The sequence below is a fragment of the Wolffia australiana genome, chromosome 9 (genome assembly GCF_029677425.1).
Source record: "Wolffia australiana isolate 7733 chromosome 9, ASM2967742v1".
In the NCBI taxonomy this organism is placed as follows: Eukaryota; Viridiplantae; Streptophyta; class Magnoliopsida; order Alismatales; family Araceae; genus Wolffia; species Wolffia australiana.
Window position 1 is genome coordinate 17316134 of NC_135843.1, and position 15668 is coordinate 17331801.

The following is a 15668-nucleotide window of genomic DNA, read 5'->3' on the forward strand; positions in this document are numbered from 1 at the left end:
TATTATTTCTTTCTCCCTTCATTTACCTAACTTGCCATCTATTTATTAATTTTCACCCGTTTGCCAAATATTCAAAGTGGTACACCGGTTATAGACAATAAAAGCAAATTATTATTTTGATGTTTTGATAGTTTTGTTTCCTACGCTAACATCTCTAGTTAGCTCAGGAAGCGAGGCAGAGAGAGCAGACAACCGAAGATTTCCAAGGAATCTTGCAAAGAAATAAAAAATGGGCAGACGGGACATTTGAGAAAGCTGTTCGTGAATAAAATAAGTAAAATAAAGTGTCCGCGTTTGGAGGCGCTTCGTCGACGAAGGACCCACGAAGGCACGCGCGCGTGCGTCGATTACCTGTTTCCCCTTGCCTTACTTTCACTGTGGAGCTAATCCTGGAAGGGGATGCACCTGGGAGAGGAAGGGACGTAACAAACGGAACCCAGTCAAAGCATCAAAGTAACGGAGTCGAGCTTTGTCACTCCACCAGCCGGTCTTCCCTACGCATCTCTTTTGGGCTTCTCCTTCTCTCTCTCTCTCTCCCTCTTGGGATCTCTATCCGGCTCCTTCTCTCCCTCTCGTGGGATCTCTATCTAGCTCACTCTCTCTCTCTCTCTCCGTCTCTTGGGATTACTCTCTTGCTTCTTCCCTCTCTATCTCGCTCTCGCCCTCACACTCTTTCTAGCTCTTACGATCTCACGCTCACTTTCTCACTCTCTCTATCTTTTTATATTTCTCTCTCTATCTCTCTATTTCTCACCCGCTCTCTCTGACTCTGTCTCTCTCGCTCTCACTATGTTTCTATTGTTCTTTCTCGTTCAGATACTCTCTCTATCTCTCTTTCTTCCTCCCTCACTTGTGCGCTGTCTCTTTCTCACGCACACACACACTATCTCTCACTCTAGGTCTCTCTCTCTCTCTCTTACTATGTTTCTATCGCTCTTTCTCGTTCAGATACTCTCTCTATCTCTCTTGTTCCCTCCGTCACTCACGCTCTCTTACTCTTTCGCTCTCTATTTTTTAATCTCTCGATCCGCCTCTCACTCTCTCACCCTATTTCCCTTTCTCTCTCATTCTTATTCTCTCCATGTCTCTTTTTCTCTCTCCACCTGTCTCTTACTCTCTCTCCACTTATCTTTCTTTCTTTCTTTTTTTCTTATCTCTATCTCTTTCTCACCTTGTTATTTATCTGTCAGCCTCTCCTCCGCTCCTCTCCCCTTGTCTCCTGAAACATACATTGTCTGTACTTCTCGTCTTCTCCTTCGTCCCTCTGACGTCTCGTTATTCCATTTCCATCACTCTACGTTCTGCCATTTCTCTCTCTTCTCCTCTCTGCCTCTCGCTCTCTCTCTATCTGACCCTTTCTATCTCTAGTCATCTTTCTCTTTCTTCTGGCCACGTTTGACCTCTGCAACCCGACCCATCTTTCCTGCTCTCATTTTCTCCCGGTCACTCATTCAGTCTCCTTTTCTCTTTCCGCCCTGAGGTCTATTTTTTTTCCTGTCTCTTACTCTTTCACGTCTCTCAAGAACACGTTCACTTATTCTCACTCTCGCACACGTTTCCTTTTATTCCGGGTTCTCGTTTCTCTCTTCTCTCTGTTTATAAGTCATGTATAAGTGTTACCTCTGTCCTCCAACCTTTCTCCTTTTCTCTCGGCTTCCCGCTGCTTCTCTTTCTCTCTCTTACCCTCCACCTTCCTTTTCCGTCCGTCAGTCTCTTCCTTAATGCTTTCTCTCTCTCTTTCGTATTCTCTCTGTCCATGTACTTCAGTCTCCGCCTCAAGGATTGACCTACTCTCTATGATTACCGCTTTCTCTCTCCATCACTCATTCTCTTAGTCACTTACTTTCACTTCATTGCGTTCACTCTCTCTCTCTCTGTCTTACAGTCGCTCAATATTTATCTCCCTCTCGGCATTCAATCAACTGATATAGGAGAGGATATCGACTGCCTTTCGTTCTCCAGCAGCTTGATTGTTCCTTGTGAAAATTCGAGATAGTCAATGAGCGTAGATATTGTAATAATCTCTCTCTACCTCTCATCGTGAATCCCTCTGTTTCTCAATTCGTCTGGGTTTTTGGGGAAAATATAGGAGCAGAAACTTATCTTTGGCGTTTAACATGGGAAACGAAGCGGATGATCCCTCAGTCTAAATTTCTTTGTATCACTCGTTCGCCCTCTCTGCTTGACTTGATCCTGCGTTAATTCAACATTATAGGATGACAAATATACTCGAGGAAAACGCCACGTCTTATTATTCCTGTACCGTCACATTATTTGGATTCAATAAAATGACAGACGGTAAGGATCATCTCTTTCTAACTTTTTATATCTCTCTTTCTGCATAGCGTCATTCTTCATAAACTCAACATAATAACAACGAGAAATACAAGTAAGAAATTGTCTCTCCCTAGTTGCTCAGAATACACACGAATTTTATTTAAGCTACCCAAGATTGAGGACGATGCGACGGCTCTCTCTTTCCCTGCCCCTTTGTTTGACTTGTAACTTTTCAAATTTACATGATTACCGCGTAAAAAATAATGTGAAATAGTTATCTCTCTTTGATTGACCTGCGGATGATTCAATCCGACCAGACTTTTAAAGGAAAAAAATAATGCAAAGTAAGCGTCTCCTTCCAGAATCGCTGTAGACTCACATGAGCTTTGAAGGAAGTGTATGTAACGTACGAAGTAAAAAAAATCAAAGAAATATTTCTCCATCTATCACTCTCTTTTACCTCTCTCGTTCAAAATTTTTCCCTCCCTCTCTCTCTCTGCCTACTGCTCTTCTCACATCTATCGGTCTCCTTTCATCTCATCACTCTCAGTTCTCTTTCTTCCTCTGATATTCTTCTACAGCTCCGCTGTCTGTAATACTAATATGCATTGGAATACACAATACTGTAGATCATCATTCAAAAATTGTGACGTCAAGTCATAGTTTATTGCAGGACAAGTAGGCTTCCCAAACTTGGGACATGGCAGATTGCGTTGACTTCAGTTAAAAGATATCAGTCATCCTCTGCTTCTCCACTACTCTGCATCAAGCCAGAGACTATTGAAAGCCGTTCAAAGTCGCACAGATTTAGGTCAACGATTGTGGTAGCCACGTTAGATCCACAAACACAAAGTGCAGGTCAATTCACACAATACCCGGAATTCTCGAAATGTGTGAATATTTTTTTATCGCAGAAGTCAACGCAAAATACGCCAAGAATTAAACTTGCAACGACATCTGTTGGTGCTGGTTGAATATGTTCATATGATGTTGTAGTTGGAGCAGTAAACCAGAAAACTTACCAAGCGAAAAATCACAGACGGATAAAATTACATTTTTACTGCCGATGCCAAGTCATAAAATCATAAAATAGTCAGCAAATGGTAGCAATATGTCAGTCAGGTACAGTGAATGTGTAATATTGGTCGGTCGAATTGTGTGTCATGAGGCGACAGAAGCTAGTAGTATTCCGATAAGATAGGTGTTCCCAGGACAGAAACCTGGTAGTCCAGGCCCACTTGATTACTAGATTTAGAAGATAATGTTATACTTAAAGTGGAGCCATGATTGGATCTAGGTATCTTTACCTACTAAACAATCTAGTTATATATATGTTCATTTATGTATATTGAATTTTTCCTTCGAATTTGATCTTCTGGATTAATGTTTACAATAGTCTAATTTGATCTTGTTCTAAAGGCATGAGAGAAAATATACTTTTGTTTTTCATTGTTCAGATTAATATGTGAGTGCAGCTGCACCTTGCAATTTTCTTTCTTATTCATTAAAAATGTGACTCGAGAGAATATTAATGTGTTTTACACTAGGAATATTCTCTGGTGTTAACTAGTTTTACAGAACCATTGAATAGCTCGGCATCTTAGGAAAGTAGGTCCTTGTCGAATCAAAATACCTCTCTCTTGAATAAGGTGAAGGTCAAGGGACATCTGCTTCAGTAAATTATTTCTTTGGATTGGCTGAGGGTGAACGCAACATAGTGGAGAAACATTTACATTAGGTAGGGGCAGAGGGAATTTCCGGTGGAGCGGTGAAATGCGTAGAGATCGGAAAGAACACCAAGTTTTTTATTCTTAATGATGACTCGCCCAAATAAATTCCCGCTCACCAAAAGGAATAGAGCATTGATCGTGTATTCCTTGTGTAGATGTCAAACTTGAAGAGGTACATGCATCTTTCAATCTTTTAGAAGTTTAAAATTTTATCCCCATTATGTTATTGAGTTAAATATTAAATGAAGATATCTCACATGATAACAAACCTTTATCTGAGTGAAAGAATTAATTTCTCTAATGCTTAAAATTCACGATCAATCTGATAACTCTTGTAATGTGATGGGGAATTTGACTATTGGTTGAAAATAAATCAGGTATATCGGAAAATCAGGGTATTGTAGATTTTGTGTCGTCTAGAACATTACGGTAATCAGCTATCAAGACAACTATTCCAAACAAATGTGTGAATATAAGATATTTCAGATCTAGTGACATGGTTATTGTATGGCTATCTTGTATGGATATGTGGTGATGCGCTTATTAGTTCCCAGTTATATATAAACATGAAATCCCATGTTCAGAAATTTAAAATATAAATTTTATAATAGTAGTTTATATCTTCAATGACCTTAGCTTTTTTCTTTCGCCACCCATTTACTTCAGACTCATAAAAGATTAGTATTAAGTATTTGATTTATCAGAAGACTTTATGTAGTCCTACGCAACACAACACAAGCTAGGGTGATATTTTCTTTAAGAATATGAAACATAATATGAGGGGTAGGTCACTCAATATAAACCCAAAAACCAAATAACCATATATATAAATAGAATTTTATACTCTTGGAATGAAAGGAAAAATGTTAAAACCTTAAAACCTAGTTTGCCATTAAATTCATCTTCATCTGGATAATGTTTTTCTCATGATTTTTTGAGTCATGAAATTCCCTCCAAAAAAGTTGGCCGTCCTTGTAGTTGACATGGAATCTATAAATTAAAATTCCAATTTGTATGATTGGAGATATTTAAATGAAAACTATCATTTATTGAACTGGTTAGCCCTTGTACCTTAGTTTTCTTTGAAGTATATTAAAAATATGAAGGAAAAAATTATATGTGAAGTGGTATATTATTCACAAATGAAGAACATAAGATATTTAGGCCAGTGTCAAACAAATAAGTCAATTCACCAATTATTCACTGAATTACTTCCTTGTCAGCTGGTTAAAAATATTCTTCTATCCATAGTTTGTGGTTGGAATATATTAGTATATAGATTGTTTGCAATCTTGATAACCTGGTGCTCTTAAAAAAATGATGTAAACCAGAACCCCATTTTCTGAGGCTCATTATCAACTGGTGGCGCAAGAAAGAGATTCTTCTAGAGCTGACAAGATCTGTAGAAAAGTACATCAAGCCCCTGAAAATCCCCTAACAGATACTCTCTCATAGGATTTTCTCTAACATGATCCTTTGACAGTATCCTCTAACAGATTTTCTCCAACAAGATGCTATACCACATTTTATCTGACAGGATTTTTTGCGGATTCATACCAGACAGAATCCTCTCACACATTCTTCTTCTGCCAAGACCTCTACAATATATCTGCTCTAACTTCTCGGAGATGCATATCTTCTATTTTGTACCCTCAGGAACATCTTGAGCCACACAAATATCTCTTTACATGATGGAGAGAGCCCGTCAAGGATCGCTGCCACACCGTTGAAGCCATCATCATCGTCATCGACAACCCATCGACTCGTGCACCGCACGACCGACACGCCAAGGCTACGATGAAGAAATCTGGGATTACCATCCTGGGTAAGAAGCACAACCGCACCATCGACTGATCGAATCACTTGCCGGCTCGTGCTCATTTCATTTGGCAATTTATCATGTTTTCATTTCATCATCTGTATCATTGTGTTTTTGTATCCGTATCGCCGTACCCGTCCGTATTGTTTCAATTCTCTAGTTTCTTTTAATTATGTTGTAAAGAGGGTCCCTTATTGTACCCCCTTGTTGAACTCTTTGTAAATGGGCTCGTCATGGCCCTATATAAGGCCATGATGGGTACCATCACGTTTTAGATCTGGAACTTATTGTTGCAGTTACATTCTCATTTTCAGATCTCACACCAAGAAGAAGGAGAAGGAGGGAGGGAAGGGAAGGAGGGGGAAGACGGTGAAGCAGGGAGGGGATCTCTGACATCCTAGCCGTGCATTCTACCTGCCAAGGTGTCGCTATCCTCATCGCATTGCTTCCTTGTCCGCTTCCATCGCGGCATACAACCGTGAGAATATGTTGCACTGGTCTTTTGCATCACACATGCACAGTCAAAGGCCTCGCATCTGCAAAGAAGGGTTGTGGCCTTGCTTTAACGACGTCTAACCCCCTTGCGACTTGCCGGGCATTCTAGACATGTCGCCCAGCATTTGGTTATCGGTGCTCCACTGACATCAACTGCCAGACTTGACCGTGCAAGGATGATGACGCCCCATCGATGATCGCGGGCTTTTGCTGATAATGCTCGCCGCCATGACTGGACGTATCTGACCAAAATATAACTGCCGCATGTTGCACCGGGGACCGGACTGTTGGGGTTTGTCAGCCCCTCCCGATTATGGGAATGTGAAGAAGGGGGGCTTGACTAGTCAAGCCTCAATAAGGAGGGTAATGTGAAAAGGCTGAACCCTCCTCTCTTGTCTCTTTGTGGGGAATATGAATAGGCTTGGTTTGGAGAATATGAAAATGCTCAAGGCTCTTCATATTTCAGACCTTTCATATCCGTGAACATGTAACTAGTCCTCTATATATAGAGGGCAAACCTGTTCTCAATGGATATGCATATGAGTTTTCTATTCATTCTTCTTGTCTCTTCTTCTCCTTTCCTCTCTCTCTCCCTTGGGTTTGTCTTCATCACTCTTTGGTGGTCACTCCCTTGGCTTGGGAGTTGAAGGAGTTGCTCTGCTGCACCACACAAGAAGCCAGTGCCCTGCACCGAGAGCATTGGACGTTCACATCACGTCGATGACGTAAAGAGATTCTTGTTATTTGTCTCTATACGCCGACACATTTATCTCGTCCGAGTTGATTCCACATTTCTACCGTAGCGTCTTTGGTCGTTGTTTTCTTCGAGGAGTTTCAACACGGACAATCCGTCTTGTTTGAAGCCCCTGACCCATCAGTGGTCTGCCGCACGAGCAGAGCTTCCGATCGCTTGCGCCGCTATTGTGAGCAATTTTGGCCACGTCCACGTCAGATCACGGGGGGAGGGGGATGCCTATGCAATCCGTAGACTGCTCGATGCTTTGACCCTCCCGTGGCGCGGAAGTGAATAGTCGTTGACGCTGCAGCGTCACTCGGTCAGTGGCTAGGGTCAACGCATGACGATACCCTACCGTGTGAGCACTCCCTACGCCATCTGTTGCACCCGATTGGGTCTCCGCGGAGGCTGAGTAGGTCCATTCCCCCCGTAACAGCCGTCGATGGTCCTGACCAGCGCGCCCCCTACTCTCTCAAGTGGATAGAGCACTAAGTCGCGGACACTCGTCTGCACCAATGCCAATGCTCTAGAACTGCTCGATTGTTAGTCTCGCGCGTGGAGAAGAGCTGTCTGTGGATGGTCCTAAAGCCGTCGCTGGGGTCTTTCGCACCTGCATTCTATCTGCTCAATTGATTGCTCCCCTGCAACCCATACACCTACCCCCCTTGAGTCTTCGTGTCGCTGTGCTACCTGTCGAATATTGCAGAGACTCGTAGCCATTGTCGTACCATCTGCCACAGCTCGCATTTGCTATTTGACTCAGCCTGTGTCAACCCATCGTCAGGTTGCTTCACCGGATCTAGCCAATCGCTTGAGCCACTTCACCACAGGACATCTCCTCCAACTCATCGTCGCCTCCTACCTCCGACCTCTCGCTCTCACGCCACATCACCACTTCCAGTTGAGCCAAAGCTGTGCCCGACAACAGCACGCCTCTGCCTTCCTACCCGCACCGGCCCGTGCCCCGATGAGGACACCAACAATGAATGCTGCATCCAACAAGGTATGCCATTCCCCTTGTTCGTTAGTTATATAACGTCTTTCAGTATACATTGCGGCTGCACTCCACCGCGCTCGGGTTATAATTAGGTGAAAAAAATTATCTATTGAAAACTATGAAGTCAAGTGAATTCCATCATTATTATTATGGCAAAATAAAGTATGTCTTTATAAAATAAAGTATGGCGAAAGCTTCTATATTTAAGGTTAGAGTTTCTAATTATCCATATAAAATGTATTCTTTACAGTAAATTTTTTAAAATTCCAATCCATAGTAGATGCTAGGGAATTATTATTATATTATCACATAACTGATCATTTGTACTGTAGGAAAGGTCACTACAACTTATACCATAAATTTGTGTCTACTTTTTATTTATTAATCTAGATTTAAAACTTTTAATCCCTACACTTATATTTCATTGTAAACACATATTTTAAGTTATAATTGTGTATTATGTAGGCAAGCTTATTGCTTCCTATATACTATTACCCCTTGAGGCATCTTATTCTTCATTCACATCTTGTTTTCACATTTAATATTTTTTATTTGTTGACTTATCTTGTTTTAACATTGATATTCCAATCTTAAAACTTTCCATCTTGAATTCTTGGAGCATTCCGATCATTTCAGTTAGCATTTACTTCATTTTATCTTTTTTTTCTGCACCTTCCTTTTCAACTCATCATATAGAGGGTTAATAGTTTGATTAAAGTAAGTTTGATTGACCCTTGCTGAAAAGGAGAGGGATTTTAACATGCATCTCTTGGCATACTATTTCTGGTCACTCTTGGGTTGTGGTGTATTGGATCAATCATAGACAACATGTTATTTCATGAAGTGAAAGCAATTATCCATTCCAAATCAATCTTTAAACAAATACATCATATACACCTTATGGGGAACTTGTTCCATCCTTGACCTGCTCACTTTGAGATTGTTCTGAAGTAATCGATCAACATATTATGAGTCATTCACGTGCTTGGCCTCAACAAGTATTTACGCAATCATGTTGCTCTTGGATCTCCACTTATTATTCTCTAACTCTTCTTGAAAATGTTGAAGAGCTTCTGATGTTGAACATCATTGATGACATCATCCAATGGATTATAACCGAAGGGAATGTAACTATGTGAATGCAATGTCCTAGGCGGAGTGTACGCCCTAAGGTGTCATTGACTTCTAAGCTCCGGAGGGCGGGCGGTAATGGTAACGATGACATTTTGACCATCGTTGTAGTGACGATGGTGATTACGACATCGAATGGAACAATTACACAGATTCTCACACGTAATGGATAGGCTCGACCCCTACCTGGGAATTCACTAGCAACATAGTTTTCTCGGAACAATCTCTCACCTAACTAACCTGAGAGCGGTGTAGTGCAGCCAAAAATATACTAGAAGACAGAATATAACTGACGAGTAGGTAGAACGACATACCTTGTCAGTGGTGTCATTTGTTGTCGATGTCTTCATCATGGTAAGGACCAGAACGAGAAGGTGCGGTGGAGTGGTGCAGGAGACGGGGCACGGGGTAGCTTGAAAAATGATTGTGGTGCAGCGATAGGGCGGGAGCCAAAGAGGAGGTGATAAGGATGAAGATGCGAGGCGTGTGGTGACGAGTCGGATCAAACAATCAGTCAGAATCAGGCGAGCACGATCCAACGTGATTCAGCGTGAAGTAGACTGAAGATGGACGCGAGTGATAACAAGTGACACGATGACCTTGGAGAAGCGACAAACTTTGAGGTTGAGAAGGCACACCACCGAACAAACAGTGGGTGTGTGGCGTGGTGAGTCCAGTCACGGTGCAAGCATCAGTAGTGACAGCTGAGGCTCTAGGGTGATAGTGTCAACAGCACAGACGTAATGGAGTGCACCCAAAAGCCATCAACAAAATGTCATAGGAGCCATCCTTTATGTCATCAGCATCATTGCCTGTCCATGGTAAGCCCGATCAGCACATCAAAGCATCCGTAAAGACGCGCGGGTAGAGCACGTCCGTGGACATGTTTGCATTTTAATTATTTGTTTTCGTTCATGACGCATACATGTCATTACTGTCTTCAATCCCGTTCAGTCATTCGTCCCGAATAGACACCGGAAATGACTGAGTCTCTCTTGCTCTCCGTCCGCCTCGTCTCTCTCCCTCTCCTGATTCTCTCGCTCTTTTCGTCTCCGTCATCCGTCCTTCTTTTCCCTCGTCTCGGACTAATATTACAAATGATTTCGTCCACTCATTTGTAATTGTAAGGTGAAGTGACGTGTACGAGACATTTTTTCTCCTGGATGAAAAAACCGTCCCGTTTAGGGCCTTGGACATTGGACGAGACAGAAATTTGAACACCCGATGGAGGGGACAGTTTTCCAGCCTAATGATGAAAAACCATCCCATCCGTATACAATGGCGAATGTATTAAAAGTCCATTTTATGATTTTTTTATCTAGATGATTAGATCTTTTTAGGTTCCCGAGAAGTCTGATTTTGGAGGGGTTGGTTGCCCAATGACAACGGTACTCACGGCGAGACGTAAAACCTCCCAAACCATCTTGTTAATACGTCAGGGATGATTGTGCTTCTTCTAGACACATCTAGTGATATAGATGGTCAGACCGGCAATCGTATCAGATTGGATCAAATACGAGAAGTAGACATGGTCGTTCTGTTCAGTTCGTTTGAAACGAACACAAAATTCGCGCAAAAGAAGTGCACAGGGCCTTGTTATTTGTTCTGTTCTTTTTCTTTTTCAAAAACAAACAAAATTGGCACATTGGCACAAATTCGCACATTCGCACAAAATTAGACCAAAATTCGCACAAAGCGAACAAATGAACAGAACACGGGTCTGTGTGATGTTCTGATCGAATTTGTTTTTGTTCTGTTCGGAAAATCGAACAGAACGAACACTTCGCACAAATTTGCACAAATTCGCACTAAAAGAACAAAATGACCATGTCTGACGAGAAGCTCACAAAGAGATGACCGATATAGACAATGAGACCGCCGATCGGGTTGGATCGAATCAAATATGAGAAGCGTAGCCCACAAATAGAAGACCGATATAGAAATGAGACCAGCGATCGGATTGAATCAGATCGAATACGAGAAGAGTGGCCCACAAGAAGATGACCGATAAAGATGACGAGACCAACAATCAGATCGGATCGGAGTGGATCGAATACGAGAAGAGTAACCCACAAGAAGATGACCGATGAAGACGACGAGACCGATAAGCGGATCGGATCCGATCAAATACAAGAAGAGTAGCCCACAAGAAGATGACCGATAAAGACGACGAGACTGACAATCGGATCGGATCGAATCGGATCGGATCGAACAGAGAGGAGTAGCACTCACAAGGGGACAATAAAAAAATCGGCCCAAGCCAAGAAGAGAATCCGACTGGACGGCCAGACGGGCACCAAGTGGGCCCCCGCGGGCTATCGGATCCTCCGCAAATTCGAATTTCCTATTTTGCCCTTCACCAGACCTATAAATATCCCTAAAGCGGTCTCCTTCTTCCTCGGAACTCTGCACCAACCTATTCTCTTCTCTTCTCTTCTCTCCGGTGATGTTGTCTGTGAAGCTTCCCCCGGCGACGGCCATGTCAATCGGCATGGAAGCGAGGCGATGGCGGATCGCCGCTGAGCTTCCCGCTCTCCGACATGGAAGCGGTGGATCGATCTCGGCGAAGAAGCCGCTTCATCTCCGATCGATCGACGGAATGTCGTTTTTCCCGTCGATTTCCGCCGAGAACGCGCGGAGACGAAGCGCAGTGGCCGCGGCGGAGGCGTTCGAGGCCGGATCGGAGGGGCATTCGGCGGAGAAATCGGTCTCGGCGAAGAGGATCAAGATCGGGATCTATTTCGCGACGTGGTGGGCGCTGAACGTCGTGTTCAACATCTACAACAAGAAGGTCCTCAATGCGTATCCGTATCCCTGGCTGACTTCTACTCTCTCCCTGGCGACTGGATCATTGATGATGCTGATCTCCTGGGCTACTCGCATCGCCGAGCCGCCCAAGGTGGACGTTGAATTCTGGAAAGTTCTTTTCCCGGTGAGAAATTTTGGATTTTTCAGTTTTTTTTGGGATTTTGGGGGTTTTTTGGAGATATTTGAAGGGGGTTTTGGGTTTAGGTTGCGGTGGCGCACACGATCGGGCATGTGGCTGCGACGGTGAGCATGTCGAAGGTGGCGGTTTCGTTTACTCATATAATCAAGAGCGGGGAGCCGGCGTTTAGCGTTCTGGTTTCGAGGTTTTTGTTGGGGGAAAGCTTTCCTCCTGGGGTTTATCTGTCGTTGGTTCCGATCATTGGAGGTTGCGCTCTGGCGGCGCTTACGGAATTGAATTTCAACATGATTGGTGAGCCGATCGGATTCAGATCTATATAATTCACTCAAAAGTCTCGTTCTTTCTTTCGTTCTGTTGATAAATCCGCCAAATTTTCACCGGATTCAACGTTTTTGTTCTTGAACTCTGCGATTTTTCCCGACTTTCTTCCATATTAATCTACCATTTCCTTTGTCATTGTCCTAAATTCTTTCTCATTTATCGATCTTCCTATTTTTTTTTCTTATTTAAGCATTCTGTTCTCCTCCTGCTCGACATTTCTGCGCAATTCTTCCTCCAAATTTGATGATGAACGCCGACTCCATCTCATGAGTCACCATGACTGATGGGCAGATCAGTTTCATGGCAAATTCATTTTATCAAACCTTTTATGCACACTCATTTCATCAAATAACTTTGCATATTCCGTGGATATCGTTTCTTTAGATCTTTAAGATCTCCCCAATTCTTCATCCAGGATCATGAATTTCCCCTTTTTTTTGTCTCAGGATTCATGGGTGCGATGATCTCCAACCTCGCATTCGTGTTCAGGAACATCTTCTCCAAGAAGGGCATGAAGGGGACCTCAGTTAGTGGGATGAACTACTATGCCTGCCTCTCGATGATGTCGCTCGTGATCCTCACCCCCTTCGCCTTCGCCGTCGAGGGCCCACAGCTCTGGTTCTCTGGCTGGCAGAAGGCTGTGGCCGATATTGGCCCTCATTTCGCCTGGTTCGACTTCTCCCACCTCCCTCATGACTAGACATCGGCCCCATTGATCATGATGGTGATTCGTCATCATCCCCATCATTTGTCTGTGCCACGATGACGATGATGACAATGTCGTTGTTGACATCGACATTCGTACCTACACATTGATGACGACGAGGACTAGTCGCGCGTGCCATTGTCATTGCCCCATCATCTCTTGTCTATGCCTGGATGATGATGATGAGGATGGTATCTGCATCATTGCCTTCCTACCCATTGATGGAAATGACAATGATGATGATGATGATGATGATGATGATGATGATGAGGATGGTATCTGCATCATTGCCTTCCTACCCATTAATGGAAATGACAATGATGTCGATGATGATGATGATGATGGTATCTGCATCATTACCTTCCTACAATATCAGAGAGTTAAAAAATCAATACTCATAAACCAATCCTTTTAATAAAAACATATTTTTCCTGAAAATAATACTACTGAGAAATGCCACTTGATACCAAACTTATTTACCCTGCATTCATCGTGTTCATAAATTTATTATTGAGACATTTCACATAATACAAAACTTATTCCCACTAGAGGAATCTAAAATTAGTAAAATTTTAGTGCCTCACATAAAAGGAGTTCAAAAATTATTGCTAAGGAATTCAATGTAATACGAATAGTAGATAGTAATCAATTACAAACAGGTTCCCTGAGAGACTCAATACATGCTCCTTTGTATCATGCGGATGACTGTGGAGGAATTTTATTCTCGGCCAACCTACTAACCATACCAAATATCTTTGATGAAAAATCCATTTTTTCCAGGTGGGTCGCTGCCCAGAGCGTGTTCTACCACCTCTACAACCAGGTTTCCTACATGTCACTAGACGAGATTTCGCCATTGACGTTCAGCGTGGGGAACACGATGAAGCGGGTATCCGTGATCGTCTCCTCCATCATTATCTTCCACACGCCCGTTCAGCCCGTGAACGCCCTCGGCGCTGCCATCGCCGTCCTCGGCACTTTCCTCTACTCCCAGGCAAGCTTTGCCGGAGCTCATCATCATCGATTAAAGCTTTTCTCTACGCCGTTAAACTCACGATGATTATGTTTTTTTTTTTTGCAGGCGAAACAATGAGGCATTGTTTAGGGATGTAGATATGAAAAAAACGGCCATGGAAGGAGGAATAAGACGGGGATATTTAACGCTGTACTAGGTTGAAGCCTTGTAATTGCTATGGGTTTTGTTCTGCTAGAATTTGACTGCATTTTTTATGGTATAAATGCAATAAAAATCTTTCCGTTGGTTCCTCATTTCCTGCCTCAAGATAACTCGTAAGATTTTCTTGTAATTGATCAACAAATTAAAAAGTTCCCTACATGCTGCTCTGTTAAACCATGACTAAATTGCAATGTTTGTTTTTCATCAAGCTTTAAGGCATTGCTAATTTATTTGTTTACAGTTTTTTACTTTTTTTGCTAAATATTAGCAGTAAAGATTATGTCATTTTTTCTTGATTACAAGCGTGATTTACATTTTTTCTTGATTGCTATGGGTTTTGTTCTGCTAGAATTTGACTGCGTTTTTTATGGTATAAATGCAATTAAAAACTTTCCGTTGGTTCTTCATTTCCTGCCTCAAGATAACTGGTAAGTTTTTCTTATATTTGATCGACAAATTAAAAATTTTCCCTACATGATGCTCTGTTAAACGATGAATAAATTGCAATGGTTGTTTTTCATCTAGCTGTAAGGGATTACTATTTTTTTACTTTTTTGCTATATATTAGCACTAAAGATCATGCCACTTTTTCTTGATTTTGCGCTTTCTATGCGTGACTTTAATTTTTTTGGCTGAAATCTTTTGGTTGGCTCCTAATTTACAGTTTTCAAAATTTCAACAAGCGTTATTTATATTTTATTAATTGTCCTTTTCAGAAAATTATTTTTATTCATTATCGATCTAAGACCTTGAACTTCGCCCTTTATATTATTGAAGGCAGTAAAAATCTCGACAATGGGTCCTGATTTTATGATTTTAATGCTTTTTTCATCTTGTACTTACTCCACAATTTTTGTTTTTCTTAATCGTTTATGAAATAATTGCATTTTGCATTTTAAATGCAATAAGATCGTGTGGTTTGATCCTTATTTCTTGTTTTTAAATCAATCATAAAATGTAGCCAATAATCAGGGACCAATTTGTCTTTTTTCTGCGTTTGTTCTGGGTAAATTTTCAAAATTTGGCTACAATTTTCCTACCAGGGCGAGTAATTAATCTTGCCGTTTTCAACTGATTTTATTGTATTTATTAATTTTGAATCATTACGAGATTTTATTTTTGTTTTCTAGCGACCACGTTTACGAACAATGATGGACAACAAATATCTTCATATGGAGGAGAGATTTTTTGTCGTTTTTTTGTTGTCTTTACAAGTTGGATTTTTCTTTGATGTTGACTCATAAATTAATTTTTGATGTTGTCGTCTTGTTTCTATTTTTTCAGATATTTTGACTACTTGCTGATGTGACTGTTTTAGCTAGTTTTCATCAT

The 15668-nt window shown here is 41.8% G+C and overlaps 1 protein-coding gene across 1 annotated transcript; it reads left to right on the forward strand.

The window, feature by feature from the left end:
• Window positions 1-11573: 11573 nt before the first annotated feature.
• LOC144707721 (glucose-6-phosphate/phosphate translocator 1, chloroplastic-like) lies at window positions 11574-14428 on the forward strand. The gene is made up of 5 exons (XM_078580953.1): window positions 11574-12117; window positions 12198-12423; window positions 12900-13122; window positions 13940-14153; window positions 14241-14428. The coding sequence occupies exons 1-5, from the start codon at window positions 11632-11634 to the stop codon at window positions 14250-14252; spliced, it is 1161 nt and encodes a 386-aa protein (XP_078437079.1). The 5' UTR covers window positions 11574-11631; the 3' UTR covers window positions 14253-14428.
• The last annotated feature ends 1240 nt before the right edge of the window (window positions 14429-15668 follow it).